At 41.6% G+C, this 16,402-nt stretch overlaps 1 protein-coding gene across 2 annotated transcripts in view; it reads right to left on the bottom strand.

The window, feature by feature from the left end:
• Positions 1–16,402, bottom strand: part of plcl5 (phospholipase C like 5) — an 84,579-nt gene that overhangs the window by 7,073 nt on the left and 61,104 nt on the right. For both annotated transcript variants that reach the window (XR_009770759.1, XM_061712767.1), the window contains exons 4-5: positions 15,407–15,482; positions 2,476–2,585 (exon numbers count right to left, since the gene is read on the bottom strand). Coding sequence is in view for 1 of the 2 variants with exons in the window: in XM_061712767.1 (XP_061568751.1) it covers positions 2,476–2,585; positions 15,407–15,482 (186 nt within the window). In the remaining variant the exon portion in view is untranslated. The remainder of the gene's footprint in view (positions 1–2,475; positions 2,586–15,406; positions 15,483–16,402) is intronic.

Below are 16,402 nucleotides of genomic sequence, written 5' to 3'. Positions count from 1 at the left end.
GTTGAAAGTCTTCAGTCATATCTTGATTGTTTTATTTCATATTTATTGTGGTGGTTTATGAAGGTTAAATGATAGAAACTCTGCCACGTGCAAACGCTCCCGGACCTAACTGCATGTACAATGTTTTGCCTTTAAGGCCAAAAATGTGATGAAGAGACTGGATTTGACAAAAAAAGGTCAAAAGGGTCACAAAAAAGCAAAAAGATTGATTTGTGGATAATTTCTGAGATAATAAGGAATATATTTTCTCTTCTTTTTATGAATAAAATAAGTTTAGCATGCTTATTATGTGTTTTGAAGTTGTTTCTTTTGTTTCAGATTTTTTTGACAGAGAAGCTACAATGAGTGACAGAAATGTACAGAAAACACAATTCACCGTGACAGCTGGGATCTGACTGTCACTGCGAGACCAGCGCTGAACTGGGAATTTGGACAACTGGACGTGACTCCCCCTAGTCTATCCCCTCAACTCCCCGATTCACCAGTCCTTCTTCTACGAGCGAGCGCTTCCCACCCGGCTAAAGTCTGGAGAGGCTGACAGGTGAAATAACCGGGAACGACTGCCAAGCGAAGGAAAAAAAAAAGACACTAGGCGAAGGAAAAAAAAGACACCAGGCTCTGACCAAATGTTCAGCATGAGATGGAGATTAGAAACGGAGGAAGGGAGGAGGAAGAAGAGATGCCTTTCTGTTGAGAGCGTGGCTCGCCGAAAAAAATAACGCAGAAAGAGGGATTGTGTTTGTTTGGAAAGTGCAAGACAGGGATGAGAGGAGCCAGATGGGACTGGGAGCAGTGACAGTGGAGGGGGTTGTGGGGGGGTCTATCTCTTTAGCACATTGTTTAGTTTTTCAATCCTTCCACATTTTAGAGTTGTAATTTCCACAGAGGATGTGCAGGACATGTCGCTTTTCAGTCCCGTTCGACCTTATATGTTCATCTGGAGCCAACGACTGTCTAAATTTTAAATGTCATATAGATCACCTTGTGGAAAAATTATCTAAATATGTCGGTCTGTTTTTCAAACTGAGACACCTGCTTCCACACTCTGCCCTTCTCACTCTTTATAAAACCTTGTTTGAACCTCATTTAAATTACTGCAATATTATTTGGTGTTATACTTACCCCAGTCATCTAAAAAAATTTGAAGTTTTACATAAAAAAATTATCCGTGCCATCTCTTGGACTGAATTTAACTCACCTACTCGACATCTGTTTGCCCACTATGGTATTCTTCGACTCAAAGAATATAACTACTTCCATAATGCGTGTACAATATATCAGGTGGTCTCAGGTTTGAATCCCAGACTAACTCAACTCATCCCAATCTCAGTTCCCCAGCACACCCACAAAACTAGACACAAACACCTAATTTTAGGGAAAAAACGTAAACTTGTGGGAACAAGTATGAGTGTTGTGTGTCGGGGACCACAGATTTGGAATGAGCTGAATGACAACCTTAAAAAGTCACAGTCCATCTCCGTATTTAAACGGCAGTTAAAGAACCAATTGTTAAGCTCATATATATAAACGTACACTCCGGGATCACAAAATGTTTCATGTTAAGTGTTTGTAATGTGATATGTTGCATGTAAGTGGTAGTCTAGTATAATGTGCATGTTGTTTTGTTGTGTTATGTGTGTATTAAGTGCAAGTGTATGTATGTATTCCTGCCTACTGTATGTATGTTCATTGGCTCCTACCATAAGCTTTTGATAGCTTCTCCAGGAGACCAATTCACATGTGTGAGTGTGAATAAAAATTCAATAAAATTCAATTCAAATTCAAACGTGGCATCAAGGTTTTCACGTTCTGGCTAATGTACATGCTGCTCCGGCTGAGCGGAGAAGATCGCCGGAGCTTCACGGCGCCCACAGGAACACGAGCAGGTTCAACAAGGTCCAGCCAGCTTCGGTCCTTCACGTGATTAGATTTGAACTTTGGCTGAGGCGAACCATGAAACTCTTTGGATTCTCTTTGGTGAGACAAACGTCACAGCAGAGGAGAGCCCAGCAACATAACATGCCGACACTCCTGGGACTTCTGGCCACTCCCTGCTGTGCACCATCAGCATTCAGAGATGTTGAGACTCCAGAGAACTGGCAAGATAATCTCTTCTACCATGGTGCAGGCAAGGCAGCATTTCGCTGAGCATCGCCTTCAACACGATAAAGCTGGGAGCAGTTGTGCGTCTACCAGCAAGTGTGAACAATCCTATCAACTCTTGTCAAAATGGTTACGCAAGCAAATAAATAAAGAACGCTTTGAATCAATACTAATTACTTAAGAGATTAACGGATTAGAAAGGATAGGGATTCAATTAGCTCAGGGAGCTGTCTTAAGACGTCATGTGATTAAATCAAAGCAACAGCGTCCAGGATTGCTGGTCCGGCTGGTTATAGCCTTTGAAATCATTTCTTAAGTTCTTATCAATCAAATGGGCGGTGGGCAGCATTCAGAAATGCGAGGTTCACGCACCTTAAGCACAGTGATGTTCCAAGCGTAGCTCTCCATGGCCTTCTGAAGCTTGCGGCCTTTCAGACCCTCCTTTGCCCCGATGCGATGCAGATCCTCGTGGAAGTCCAGACCTGGATGCAGACACAGGCATAAGGTCCATGAACAGAACTGCAACATTGCATGTTGAAAAGTCTGCATAGGAGTTTTATGTTTCAAAATAAAGTGCTTAAATTAGTCTCATCCGGTTGAGGACATTAAGTCACATTAAGCACAATCCTCTTACCATTTTTAAGTAAGAGGATTGAGCCAAGAATCTGCAGTCCTTTAAATGTATTGCTTCATACAGAATTAACACTCAGACATCATAAACACACAGATACACAGGCAATAACACCCCTTACTGAATAAATTGGCAATAAAAATGTATTATTTCTCCTTTCCATCCTGCTCATGTCTTAAGAACAACATCCCCAGTAAGAATGCTGCAGTTGCATTTCTTTGTATAATCTATAGCGTTGCTTTCCAGGCTAAAACTGAGGTGGGGCAATTCAGGCTGACCTATAATTAACCTGTCAGGAGGTCAGGCTTCATTTAGCCCTGCCAGACCATCACTAATCCCCCGAAGCTTTAAGAACAAACTCCTCCTAAACCTGCAAGTCCCAGCCTGCCTGTCAGCCCGTCGCTGACAGATGACCTTATCCCACCCCAACCTCCCCCCGCTTTGATTTATTGCTCAAACATCGACAAACCGCAGTACGCCATAATGCACAAAAAGCCCTTCATCTCAATTCATTCAGCTCTTTCTAACAACCCGTATACACATACCGCACCCTGAGTGTCAAGAGAAATCTACGGACAAATTGATTTTCTTGGAAAGCAAAGAGATTACCTTGTTTTTTTGTTGTGTTTAAAAGAAAACAACTCAAGTCTCGTCCTAAATGACATTCTCCAAGGTTAGAGATGAGATGTCACGCATGTACCAGAGCGATGCAATATTATACTCCATGTTTTGGTTAGTTTAATATTTAACGCCCCGCTTGCAATTTGTACCGTGAAGGTACCGTGCGCTGTTCTTGGAGTGCACCGTTGTTGCGTGCAAACATGTGTGGCAGTGCACCCAAACACACGCTGCAAGTAAACACTTCGCTCTTCAGTGCATATCAGAATTAGCATTGCAAAAAAGACGGAATCCCTTAATTCTTTCTTAATTTTTCTAAACACATAAGATGCAAAGCCCAGCGCAGAAAAACTCAGTTCCAGAGCCTGAAAGTTACATTTACAGGGATTAGGACTGATTTGATCTTGTAATCTGTTGTAGTTAATGGACAGCTGCTGGTGCAGAGCTGAGCAAAAAAAACCCAAACAAAAACCAAAAAAACTAATAAAGTTTGCGATTATAAGACATGGGGAACGAGGCAGGATGGAGGTGAATAAGAGATCGCATTAGCTGCAGGCGGTTCACAGAAATACAGCCACTTCAAGCATTTAATGTGGTAATTATTAAGCTTTACATTCTCCTAACAGAAACACGGCTGCTGCTCCTTACTGCCACTTTGACTCCGTGAAATTTGAGCTAATAATACAGATTGTGGGCCTATGGCATACTCTGGAAAAACAAGGCCTCCTGTTTTGCTTCTCTAATGGAGGGACAGAGAGAAGGAGGTGCTGAGACTGGAGTATTGAGGGAACAACACATCTCTTCTGGGAAGCCACACTAGTGCAGACTAAAGCACAAACCTCAGAGTAAAGGCTTACAGTCCCCAAATGTATGCACAGAGTGGCGAAAAAAATAGCTGATATTCAAATGACATCAGTAGTTTCATTAATTTATCTCACTTCATAACATTCTGCAGAGCCTGAGTGAAGTGTTTCTGAACAAAGCTGAGAGATACAAAGGGAAGGAACAGCCTTCATCACTTGGATTTTCATGGTAACACGGTTGCCTGAAACCAAATCATCACCTTCAGAGAGGGGGCTTTCAGGTAGGTAATGTACTCCCATGGAGCTTGCACCTTGTTAAAGGGCCTGCTTTAACCTAGGCTATTTTCAAACCTCACACCTGGGAACCTCATTTTAGAGGCAGATGCACACAGATACTGGAAAAGGAAATAGTCTTATGGAAACGGCGTGCCTTTCAAATTCAAAGGGGTTTTTCCTGCAAAGTCATCTATAGAGGACATTTTCAGGACAATGCGTTCCATCGTTTGGGTCAGACAGAGCTGTTTATTTACCGTATTTTCGCGACCATAAGGCGCACATTTTTATTTTTTTTTTTTAATGTGCCGGGCGCCTTAAGAAACGGTGCGCCGTGTCTATTACCTGAATTACGGTAATGTAAGGCCGCCCACCATGAGAACGGTAAAAAGAGAAGGGGGCGGGTGAAGCCCCCGTGAGTTGGGACGTGAATGAGACCATCCACTGAGCTGATTAATGCGGAAACAGAAGATGAAGACTTTTAAGGATTTGCTTGATGTGTAAAGTTAAATAAAATACAATCAAACTAAGTTTTGCTCCAGCTATATTTTTAAATAAGCACACTTGTGTGAGTGTTCTGCAGGCTGCAGCAGCGCGGTGATGCGCGCTGCTGCAGCCGACTTCCTGGTTCCCAAAGCGGTCCGATCGACCTGGTTCCTGGCCGCTTTGCGAGCAGAGATTTCTGGGGTCTGTCTCAGGTCTGATCAGCTTCACCCTCCGAGATTTACAGCCAAATCTGTCGGTTACAAACCCGGTACCGGATCCAGACATGCGCGGGTGTGTATTCGCGGCGCGAAACACACACATACTTATTTATGTGGCGCTTGCCTGGCGCAGCTGAATTAGCGGAGCGGAGCTCCTGTCGGATACAACCCGGTACCAGCGCGGGGGACGCGGGACCCGGGACGCGAGACCCGGGACGCGGGACCAGCGCGGGGGGGGCGGACCGGGACCCGGGACCAGCGTGGGGGGGCGGAGCGGGACCCGGGACCGCCGCGGTCGGGATCCGCAGCACAACGGGGTATGAAAAGTTTATTTATCCTACTCTTGTGCTTGCCTGCCACGCTGATGGACAGAAACTGCCGGCTATGGTGATTTTTAAAAGAAAAGCGTTGCCTAAACAGACTTTTCCAGCCAGAGAAGAGTGAAGGGCTGGTGGCTGAGACAGGTTTATGTGCGGCGCCCCGGTGTTTTTTTTTTAATTATTTAATGCGGAAACAAAATATGAACCTTTGGAGGGTTTGATTGATGTGAAAAGTGAAATAAAATATCAAACTAAGTTTTGCTTCCGCTCTATTTTTAGCGTGTGTGTGTTTTGCGGTGCGCGTGTGTGCAGCTCCGTCTCTGTAGACGGCGCCTTTTGGGTCGGTGCGCCGTATGTGTGTTTTAAAACCAAAAATGACACACAAAACTGAGGGTGCGCCTTTCCACACAGTGCGCCATATGGTCGTGAAAATACGGTATATAATAAATACACCTCTGTATCACAAACTATTACACTATTAGAGTACCTATCTCTTGGTTTGTCTTACCATTTATTGCCACTGCTGATTGTTGTTTTATTAACGGAGATAGGTAGAGTTTTAAAGAGGAAAGTTTAGACAGACTTTACAAATTCACGGTTTTGACCCACATTTAGACACACCTGTGCCACTGAAGTCTTTAAGTGTCAAACTACAAATTTCTTGTATTGTATATACAATATATGGAACTAAATGTATCACTTTGATTCAAATATAGTAGTTGTGGGTTTGTTTGTACCAGCATGTGTGTTATGTAAGCCCCGGTGGAACATTTGAAGAGCTGTGGGCATACTTCTAAAACCTCTTGACCAGTTTTGAAGATTGACACCTTTATGGAGTTCCTCAAGGTCCCGACTTGGGACACCTGTTTTTGAGCATTTTGTTTCAAAAGAGCAAAACGGTTTTCATTTGTCACAGCAGCTTGTAATTACATCAGTCAATTGGCATTGTAAACTAGAAACAAAAGGTAATTGTTAGTTTCAACTATCCAACTGCCCGTTACGGAAAATACAGTGCCGTCTAGTTTACAAAGGGAGTAATAAATAATCCCTGAAATGGACTGAATAAATACTGAATGGTGGACAGCAATTAAATTTAACATTTAAACGTTTTTCTTTTTGTGTGTAGGGAAAGTGCTTAAATTAATCCTGACAACAACAAAGAAAAAAAATGTCTTAAACCTAGTAAATAAGAAGCTGCCAAAGAGAAATGTGAGTTGGAGCTCAGATTGGATGAGTGTGCAGACTGAGAAGCCAGCAAACACAGTGTACACAAAAACACAGTGGTAGCATCTGGAGGTGGCAGATCGTACGTCCCAGCTGTTCTCCCGGTCTCCCATTATCCATGTTTGTGATGGCGAGCCACCAATAATGCCCACGGGGAATCATCCAACACCTCTCCATCCTCATCAACACGCAAGCTTCACTGGCAAAAAATAAACTGATTAGCCTCAACAATGACTGCGCGTAAAGTGATAACAGGAAGGAAAGAGGTGTTGCTGGGTAGAAAGCACCAGAGAAACCTAAATATCCTACATCACTGCTCAGATTTCACTCGAATCACAAGGTCGCGGGTATCTTTGTTTAACATGGGTCTCTCATTTCAGATCCGGGCCATTATTTTGATTATGGCTTTGCTACAACAGCATTTAGCTGATGAGAAAAGCGCACTTTTAATACATTGGCTGAAAGTGCCAGTCTCCAGCTTTAAATTAAGCTTAAGTGAAGCACACAAACTCACAGATCGTACCCAATCTCACATTTTCTCTCAGTTACTGACAACGTGTTCTCTACAATTACCTTTATATGTTTCTCACACAACCATTAGACTGAAATGATACCTTTTGTCACAAGGATAAACCTGCCAATTCCATGCAAATACACTACTTCATCCCGAGGAGGTGGTTTCGACAAAATGTTGGCTTTTGTAGTCTGTAAAAAGTGCTACCTAAAACACAGGCTAAACAAAACATGACAAAAACAGGGGCAAAGCGCATTTAAAAAGGGTGGATTTATAAACCAAAGTCATTTTAACATTATATGTTTACAAGTGTATAACTACTACTGTCAAGCGATGCAAAGGAAGATGATTCATGGTCCACACAGTCACTGAAGTAGAATGGCTTTTTTGAGTCTTAACGGGAGCTTAAAAAAAGCAGATTATTTTGACATAGGTGGATTGCCCTAACCACTATAGCAAACATATTCTGCTCTAACTCAAATTCATGCCTTTTCAAACGCAGTGACAGTTTACACTCCTCAACATCTTATAATAGAACTAGAGTTGTTAGTTCCTTGTCTTTTTTAAAATATTCCTTTAAAGAAAAATGTGAGATGTTTAAAGGGGACCTATTATGGCATCTAATACCTATTTTAAACAGGCCTTGAATGTCTTAAAAACAAGCTTTTGATTGTTTTTGCTAAATAAATTAGAAATTCAGCCTCTGACCCATGTCTCTATCTTCCCATTCTCTAACCTCATTATCTATGAGGGATTCTGAGTGGGCGGGGCTATGATAATGAGGCATGTGCTGATTGGCTGCCTGAATGACGCGATACACCGCTATGAAAAAATGGTGGAAGCTCCGGCCGGCGGAGTTAGTTGTTGTTGTTCCGGCGGAGTTAGTTGTGGCCGTGGTTTCACGTATCGGAGGCCAACCTATGTAAATTGCATTTTGGTTACGTAACGAAAGGGAGCAGAATCTGAACGGCTCGTAGATCCACATCACACTGGATGGCTCATCCGGGCGGCTGTACAGACACTGCAGAATTTGGTTGCTTTCCTCCTTCTCTGAGTTGGCAGGCTGAAGGGAGACCACTTTATATATGTTAAAGCAAGAAAAAACGTGTTTTTCATAATAGGTTTAAGTCAAAACCCCACAGAGATGTGTTACAACAGCTCCACTTTCATCCATGTCCTTACAGTTCTGTCCATAGCAGCTGGTTTTAGGGGGCGGAGTCAGGCAAACTGAGTAATTAAACCCCTTACTACTACTTAGTCACTTCAAACACGAAAATATATGCTCACAATCATAATAATAATAAGTTCCTTTTAAAATATCTTGTGTTTGTACTTCTACAGTTATTTCTATTTTTGTTATTGTTATTCCTCTTACTGTCTTTTATTGATTTGATTGACACTTGTTAAATTCTTACCTGAGAGAGGTGCTAATAGAAATATAATTCCTGACAAAGTTAATCTTCTTTTCTACATGAAGCTAAATGTAACGTACTTACATTGGATTTTTACAGAAATGATGAGACAGGAGCCCGATGGAGAGGACAAAACGCATGCTAAGAAGATAATTGAGACAGAAATGTCTGCATTAATATCTGTTAATAGTTACTTTATAAGCACAGACTAAACATCACAGCAGATCTACGAATGTTGACTTGTGGAAGATAAAGTCGGAACTATAATTTTCCCCTGAAGGACTTTTTTCAAACTTGAGAGATAACAAGTGGCATTGCAAGCACAGAGAAGAATGATATTTGATTATATCTTCATAACTGGACCACATTATGTCATTTCTGCTTTTGTTGTACATGGATCTTACACAAAAAAAGGACAGCAGTCTTAAGGAGAAACACTTGTGCATAAACGGGACAAATATGTGATAAAACACTGTTGTATAACTAAAGCTTTTCTGCACTGTGAGCCAGGTTTTACTCTGTTCCTGGAGGAAAGAGAGAGTAAATTGAAAGTAAAGTCTTGAATTGTTAACATACTTCAGAAAAGCTTTAGCTGTAGGACAGACAGCCTCGCATGAGACTTTAAAATACTTCATGATTGCAGCTAGCTCAGGTTCCATGGCTGGAAAACAAGCCCCAGTCATCATTTCTCTCTAACTCTAACTTGAAATTCCCTAGTTGCTGCAAGGTGTTTGTGCATTTGGTTTTCTTTGAACATGATTCTGTGGATAATGGCTGAACATCTCCACTTTGAGTCCCATCTGTTGAACATGAAACGTTGTGTGATTTGTTCAGATGCTTTCTGCTGGCAAACAAGCAGTGCTTGTGGAGTATCTTTCTAACTGTGGTGTTATAAATGTTCTCATTTTATGTGCTTACTCCATGGATGTAGTTTTTGTTTTTATCTATCCAATTATTTAAAATGTCTCTGAGCACATCATGGTCTCACCTTGGGGTCACTTTCCTGGGACATCCAGTCCTGGGAGGATTTACACATTTCTTAAATGGTTTCCACATGTTATTATTTAGACTAATGGACTTCATATTGCTTGGAAATGGCCTTAGAATCTTTTCCATACTAATGGGCAGCAACATTTGCTTTTCTAAGATAACTGCTGATATCTTTCCTTTTTTACACCAGGTTAACACAACAGATGTTGAATACTCTGGATAAGCAAACTATGTGCTCATACATCTTGGTAATCAATTAATAAAGTGCCCTGGATTATCACCCCAGGATTAATTTTCACACACAGATTCTGAATTTGGTTTAATTTGGTTAAATTGATAATGAAATTATGTAATATGTTGTCTGTAATATGTTCTCATAAATTAAAACATCAAATTGAGCGAGAGCGCATGCTTTCTTTTTCATGTGACTGTAGCCGTTATACATAAAACGCAAAGTAACCTGATTCCGGTAAACAGCTTTAGGGCATCTATTTCTCTGTCAGACTGCTCTCATGTCACATTATCTCAGAGAAAAGGCAGCCGCTTGTGAAACCCACGTCTCCTCCTGTTTTTCTGCCTGACTTACTGTTATCAAAACTACATCAAAAGTCTAAAAGCACTGCTAGACAGAGATGGAAGGACGTAAAGAAGATTATATTTGAGAACGGCCGTGACTTGGATTGAAGCGTGAGCGTCAGTGCTGGAGGCGGGGAGGGTGTGAGAGGGGGCGATGGGGTAAGTGCTATGTCTGGCATGCAGCTGAGGCCCCTCGGGGCTGTCGCTGCAACCCCGCCTGCCTCAGCGTATCATTCTTCTCACTTAGGTGGAAGCCCTCGTAGCAACGAATTCAGGAACCTCCATGACAGCAGTGTAGTTGGCCTGTAAGAGTTATGTGTTTGCTCTCAGGGAAAAGGTCTCTATCTGAACATATGTTCAGTTGTTTAACGTAAGCAGCTGTGAGAAATAAAACACAGTTGATCTTCGGGGAGCACATAAAGATCCGTCACCTGACGGCGGCGGCAGCAAGCTCAGCATCGGTCTCAGATGTGTGAGGTTTAGGCTCTACATTAACTCTGCACCCATCGCCTTTTTAATAGATGACTCCAGATTTACTCTGGGGTATCGTCGAGCCAGGGGACAGTTCTGTGACTGAACCTCCAGCATTCAACCTGCATCTCTGGGTAAATGTGCTGCAAGTATCACTGTGGCTTGTTGCGCTGGAGGACGTGGCGCAAGCCAGGGAGTATAGACGGGTGTAGGGGGCTTGTCACTTCAGAGTATTGGGTTGGAATCTGTCAGTGACTGAGCCCTAGTTATCATACGCTAAACTGCTAAAAGCTGCAATGCATAAAAATATAATTTCTCATGTTTACAGAAGCTGGAGTGAGGTCTATAATTGGTTTAAATCCATTCGTTTCACATTTGCTTCACTCGTTCCTTTGGTTGCCTATAGCACTAGATGTTTGCATTCAGACCACAGAATATAAGCACATTTCAACCACCGGAACCTAAACTCAGGTAGGAAACTCAGGTAGGATGTTAATTCAATGCTGATTTTTGAATAAGGTTGTTGATTGATGGTGGATCAACCATCAAACAATCCTCCGATTCTAATGCCAACGTCTAATCAATGTTGAATCAACGTATTCTGTCTGTTGTCTACCCATGTTTCAACGTTGATTCACTCATATTTTGCTATCTGGGAACATAAATGGCCCGGGGGGTTCTTTCATTTCTTTTCCTTTGGAAATAAAATCTCATTGCAGTTTTGGGTGTGACAGTTCCACCAGGGATGGAGTTAGAGCGTAAATTTGGCAAATTGAATCAGTTTAAGTGTGCAGCTTCTGTCAGACACTTGTCAGAGCTGGTGGGCCGGACACACAGACGCCCACAAAGCAGTCACGCCAGCAAGAGCACGTAAAACGTGTTAAAACTAAAAGGCAGGGTAAGGGATTCTACGTGACTTCTAACCCATCGAGTGATTACATGGTCAAAATAATAATAATAATAAGGTCTTCATACTAGCGTTGCCCCCGGAAACTGGAAACAAACATTGCTCCAGCCCATCACTGACAAGGGGAGGGTTACTGCACATGTGCATGAATAGAGGGAGGGATGGAGAGGTTGTGTTTCCTCAGAAGGAAGGAGGAGGAAGTAGCTAGCTCCCTAACATGAGACTTGATACCACCCAGAAATCTCTTATCCTACCTTTAACCCTTTATAGGAGAGTCAGTAAAATACTTGATATTTTCAAACTTTCAACTGGAGAGGGTAGCTGGGATAGGCTCCGGCAGTACCCCGTGACTCTTTACAGGCTTGAATGAGTGTAAAAAAATGGATGGATGGAAATCGAGAGGGTAATTGGAGAATTTTTTTACTTTGTACCTTTTTTAATTATTATTTTACATGAAAAAAAAAAGTTATTTGCCATTTAACATTTTGTAATCTTTATTGCCCAGATAAGAGGAAGCTGTGTCACCTTAGTTGACTGATGCAAACCAAAAAGTCTAATCATGAATGCTTTGCTTGTAAACAGGAACATCTACTTCTGTTTTACAACTACTTGATAACCAAGGTGGAAATTAAGCCCAAGAATACTGACTCAGAAATGTATAAGAAGAAAAAAAAAGTCTGGAAAGAGATGATTCAGAACAACTCTCAAAGGTGAATCAGAAAGGTGGGAACGTTTGGAAACCCATTTAGCAATATACCGTGTAGCAAGCCTCATCCAAGAATCTCTGTGCCATCTCATATGAAGCACTTCACCTGCCATCCAAGGCCCCTTTCTGGAAGTAAATAATGTAGGGATGCACTGAACCTACTTTTATAATCTTTATTCTGATGCCAATACCTGGGATTTGCATATTAGCTGGTACCTTAGACCATGTGAGAGCAGTAACTGTTTTCCCACTGTTGACCTGTAGGCTGCAGGCTGGGATGAGGCTAAAACGTACTTATCAATCCGCAGAAAAGTAATTCCTGTTCACACTGTTGGGCTGATGCTCCTCTGACCTGCCCAGAATTGTGTGTCGTGGTGGAAACGTCCCTACATACACCATCGGGTGGGACCTCCGTAGGATGTGTGGGTCACGAATAATGAAAAAGGATTTTTTTTGGGTGAAGGAACTAACACAAAAACTTCTTAAAAACAATCTTTTCACTTCCCAGTTCAGCTCAGTTGTAATCCACGCAAGCGGCAGAGGCTGAGCAAAACTGAACGAACGTTTCTCAGCAAACAAAATCCTTTTGTGAATCAGTATCTCCGTGTCCCTCAGCCTAATGGCTGATGTAACTGGTGGATAGTACTTCATGCACTGACAAAAACACACACATACACCTCCTAGTTCAGAATTTTAACAAATCTCTATACAAAAGTAGATAGTTAGACTTTGGAAAGACACAAAGAGACTGGTGGGTGCAGCTGCTGCTGCATCAGGACCAGTGCTCCATTCAGCAGATGTACTAAAATACCTTTTATCTGAATGTACCAATAGCCAACACACACGGAACGTGACTCTCGAGTGATAAACAGCAACTTAAACCGCCAGAATCAGTCTCAACAAGTCCAAGAGCATCGCTGAACTGTAGACCTGTTAAAAATACTTCAAAATCAGTGTTCTTCCCCCATATTCAGAGATGACATGTCTAAAATGTAAAGGTGCATTAAAGGAATCGGATGTGCTTGTCAAAACGACAGCACTGCTGGAAGCTGAGAATCATGAGCTGAATCAGGAACTGCTCAGTTGTGCTTCAGTTCAAAAAGAGACTGAAAGTTTGGATGATGCAATGAAAGAGGAAATTGTTCAAAGCTATGACAACCTTGACGATAGAGGGCTAATCCGACTCCAAAAAACCGAAGGGGGTGAGCGAGCAAATGCCGAGAGGTGATGCAAAAGGTAACTGAATCGATTCTGAAAGTAAATCTGCCATATCTGTGACAAATATAAACGACAGCTTTACGTGAGGAAAGACTGTCTTGAATATATTTAGAAATTAGAAAACCAGAGAGGTTATAACTGTAAATCCCTGCTGTTTTGACAAACCTCTAACCCCATCCGGCCCTGCTTGGCTGCTCAGAAAAGGTAGACTAGAAATCTGGCAAAAGGTGGCTCCGGTAGAAAGCGTCGCTCACAAATTGAGGTGAACAGATCAGCCTTGCAGATGTGCCTCCTTAGCTGATACCCAGTTCAGCTATTTAGATCATATCTGGTATTATTACAAGACCTGTGCATCTCTTAAATAATCCTGCTAGCCTCTGGTGGACACCTTAAAAAAAGACCTCAGTTGACTGAAAAGGTTCTTACGTTTAAATACAGCATTTGGGCATCGGTTTGCTGGTGCTTATACTCACATACTCGGGAATAAAGACAAATGAGTAAATATTAGTGCTGAATTTAAAATAGGCTACAGCATTTGTTGATTTGAAGCCATTTCTCTGATCATGGTCAGTTTTGTCTTCTCCCCCAAAACACTAGCCTGCTTAAATTAAGCTTCAGAAATTTGGTGCTTTTCTCTTATTTTTGCTGTCCCTACCCCCTCTCGCTCAACACTCTGTCTTTTCATTTCTCCCTGTTTACCCTCTCTGTCCTCGTTCCCCTGCAGCTCTTTGTCCGTGCCGCCGGCTGATTGTTTTCACCTGCCCACTGCCCATAACCGCCACGTGCTGACTCACTGATGATGACAGCAGCCACTGCTCTCCACGTTGATGGAGATGCAGTGGGCGGAGGGTCGCCACACGAATTCTGTCAGGCTAAAGGACACGCAATATTGAAGAGGCTGCAAAAACCCATTTGGACATGGGACTCATTTCGGATCTCAATATAGGAGATGGGAAGCTAAAAAAATATATTTGTTGGTTTCAAATATAACAGACTGCAGTCTGATAAATATCTTGTTCCTTGATTTTGATTTAGTCACCTCACCATAGAGGACTCTGCTTTAGTTGTTGCTGAGCTTACGTTTCTGTAGATTAGGGCTGTTCGATTTTGCCCAAAAATAAAATCTCGATTTTTTTCTCTCAAAATCCGATTTTCGATTACGATTACGATTATTTTGTGAATTGACAAAAGGCAAAGAAATGATTTCAAATATGCTGTTTTTTATTGAACATTTGCCCCATTGGACTTTAAGTGCAAACTTTGCTCTTATTAAACCAAAAATGAATGAATAAAGTGCAAAACTCTGTAAAATAAGTTGAAAAAAAGTGTTAAAAAATATAATAAAAATATAAAGTTTTATCTCTGAAAAAAAAAATCAGCAAATCAGCACTTGCAAACATACAGTAAGTTATATTTCCAATTAAATAAAACAAGACATTTTCTAATTAAACTAAACTGGGTCTTTGCATGCTAAATAATAATGCAACCCATGAAGGAGGTAGAGGTGTGTAATGTCAGTCATTACATTTGCTATTCACATTTGCAAGTTTTTTGCAAGGAACACGAGCTGGTCTACCGCATCTGGCTTGAGGGATGCCCGGTGGCATGTTACAACGCCCCCTCCTACACTAAAGAGCCTCTCCGATGGGGCACTTGTCGCAGGTATTGAGAGGTATTTCCATCAATCATTAATATGGTATCAATCATTAATATGTGTGCAGACAAGGTAAAAAAAAAAAAAAAAGTGAAAAATCGATTTTACAATTTTCACGTTTTAACATCGTTCTAATTACATAATCGCGATTACGATTTAAAATCGATTAATCGAACAGCCCTACTGTAGATGATGTAAAAATAAATAGGCAAGATTGTTAGCTTAACTCATGCATAGAGCTCGAACTTGGAGGATTTTCCTTCGTCCCTTTATACAGCATACCTGCACGTTGTGCTTGTGTGAGCTTGGAGTAGACGACATCAGCTGACTCGATCAGTGTTTTGCTGGTTTGGATCATCTAGAATACAAAAAGGACACAAGGTTAATTTGTATTTCAGCGTTACAGTGCGTTCTTGAAAGCCTTCAGCCGAAGTGCAGCCAAACCAAAAAAGAGCATCCTTGTGTTGTATATACAGAAAGATAAGGACCAAAGAAAAAATATCACAAGGACAACGCTTCACAAACATGGTAAGAGATGTTTCTGGTGCCAGATCGTCAGACAATAACTGATTCTGAACTCATCATCGGCCGGGCCTCATTTGGAAATACTTGGATCAGGCTCTTCTTTCCTTTATTTACAGGCACAATAAGTTCCCTGTTCGGTCCTTGTCTAATTAAAGCAGCTGGGTTACCACGTAAATTTCTTGATCTGATTATATTAATTGTTGTAAGAACATAATCAGAGCAAGCAGATTATTCCAAATATTTAGAGCGTACACAACACAGCTCATTGAGTTCCTTTGTGTCGCACGGAAGTGAAAGTGAGTCATTTACAAGTCACATCAGACACAAACTCCAAGTGAACAGTGTCTTCTCTTTCATATGCAATGTTCATTATGTGCATATACAGTTAGGCCCAGGAGTATTTTCACAGAGTTGTCATTATTTTTCAATTCACCTATATTTATATCGTGCCAAATCACAACAAATGTCATCTCCTGGCAAACCAATGATACAGTTTAACTCAATCCAAGTTAGTCAGATTAATATAAGCCAATAAAATAAGAATAATAATCACTGCTTCGCTAAGGAAACTGGCAGATTGCATCAAAATGTTCTTTCACTACAATCCCCCGTCCCGAGCAGAACCCTCTGGCAGAACCAGACTCAGGAGGGGAGCAGCCATCTGCCTCGGATAGGAAAAAAGGATGCGATCAAAGGGAAGAATGTAGTGTAGTTGTGTGGATATGGTCCATTCGCTCCTTACTTTAAGATAAA

Source organism: Cololabis saira, chromosome 21 (genome assembly GCF_033807715.1).
Source record: "Cololabis saira isolate AMF1-May2022 chromosome 21, fColSai1.1, whole genome shotgun sequence".
Classification (NCBI taxonomy): Eukaryota; Metazoa; Chordata; class Actinopteri; order Beloniformes; family Belonidae; genus Cololabis; species Cololabis saira.
The sequence above is the reverse complement of the archived record's forward strand: the minus strand, read 5'-3'. Positions and strand labels throughout refer to the sequence as shown.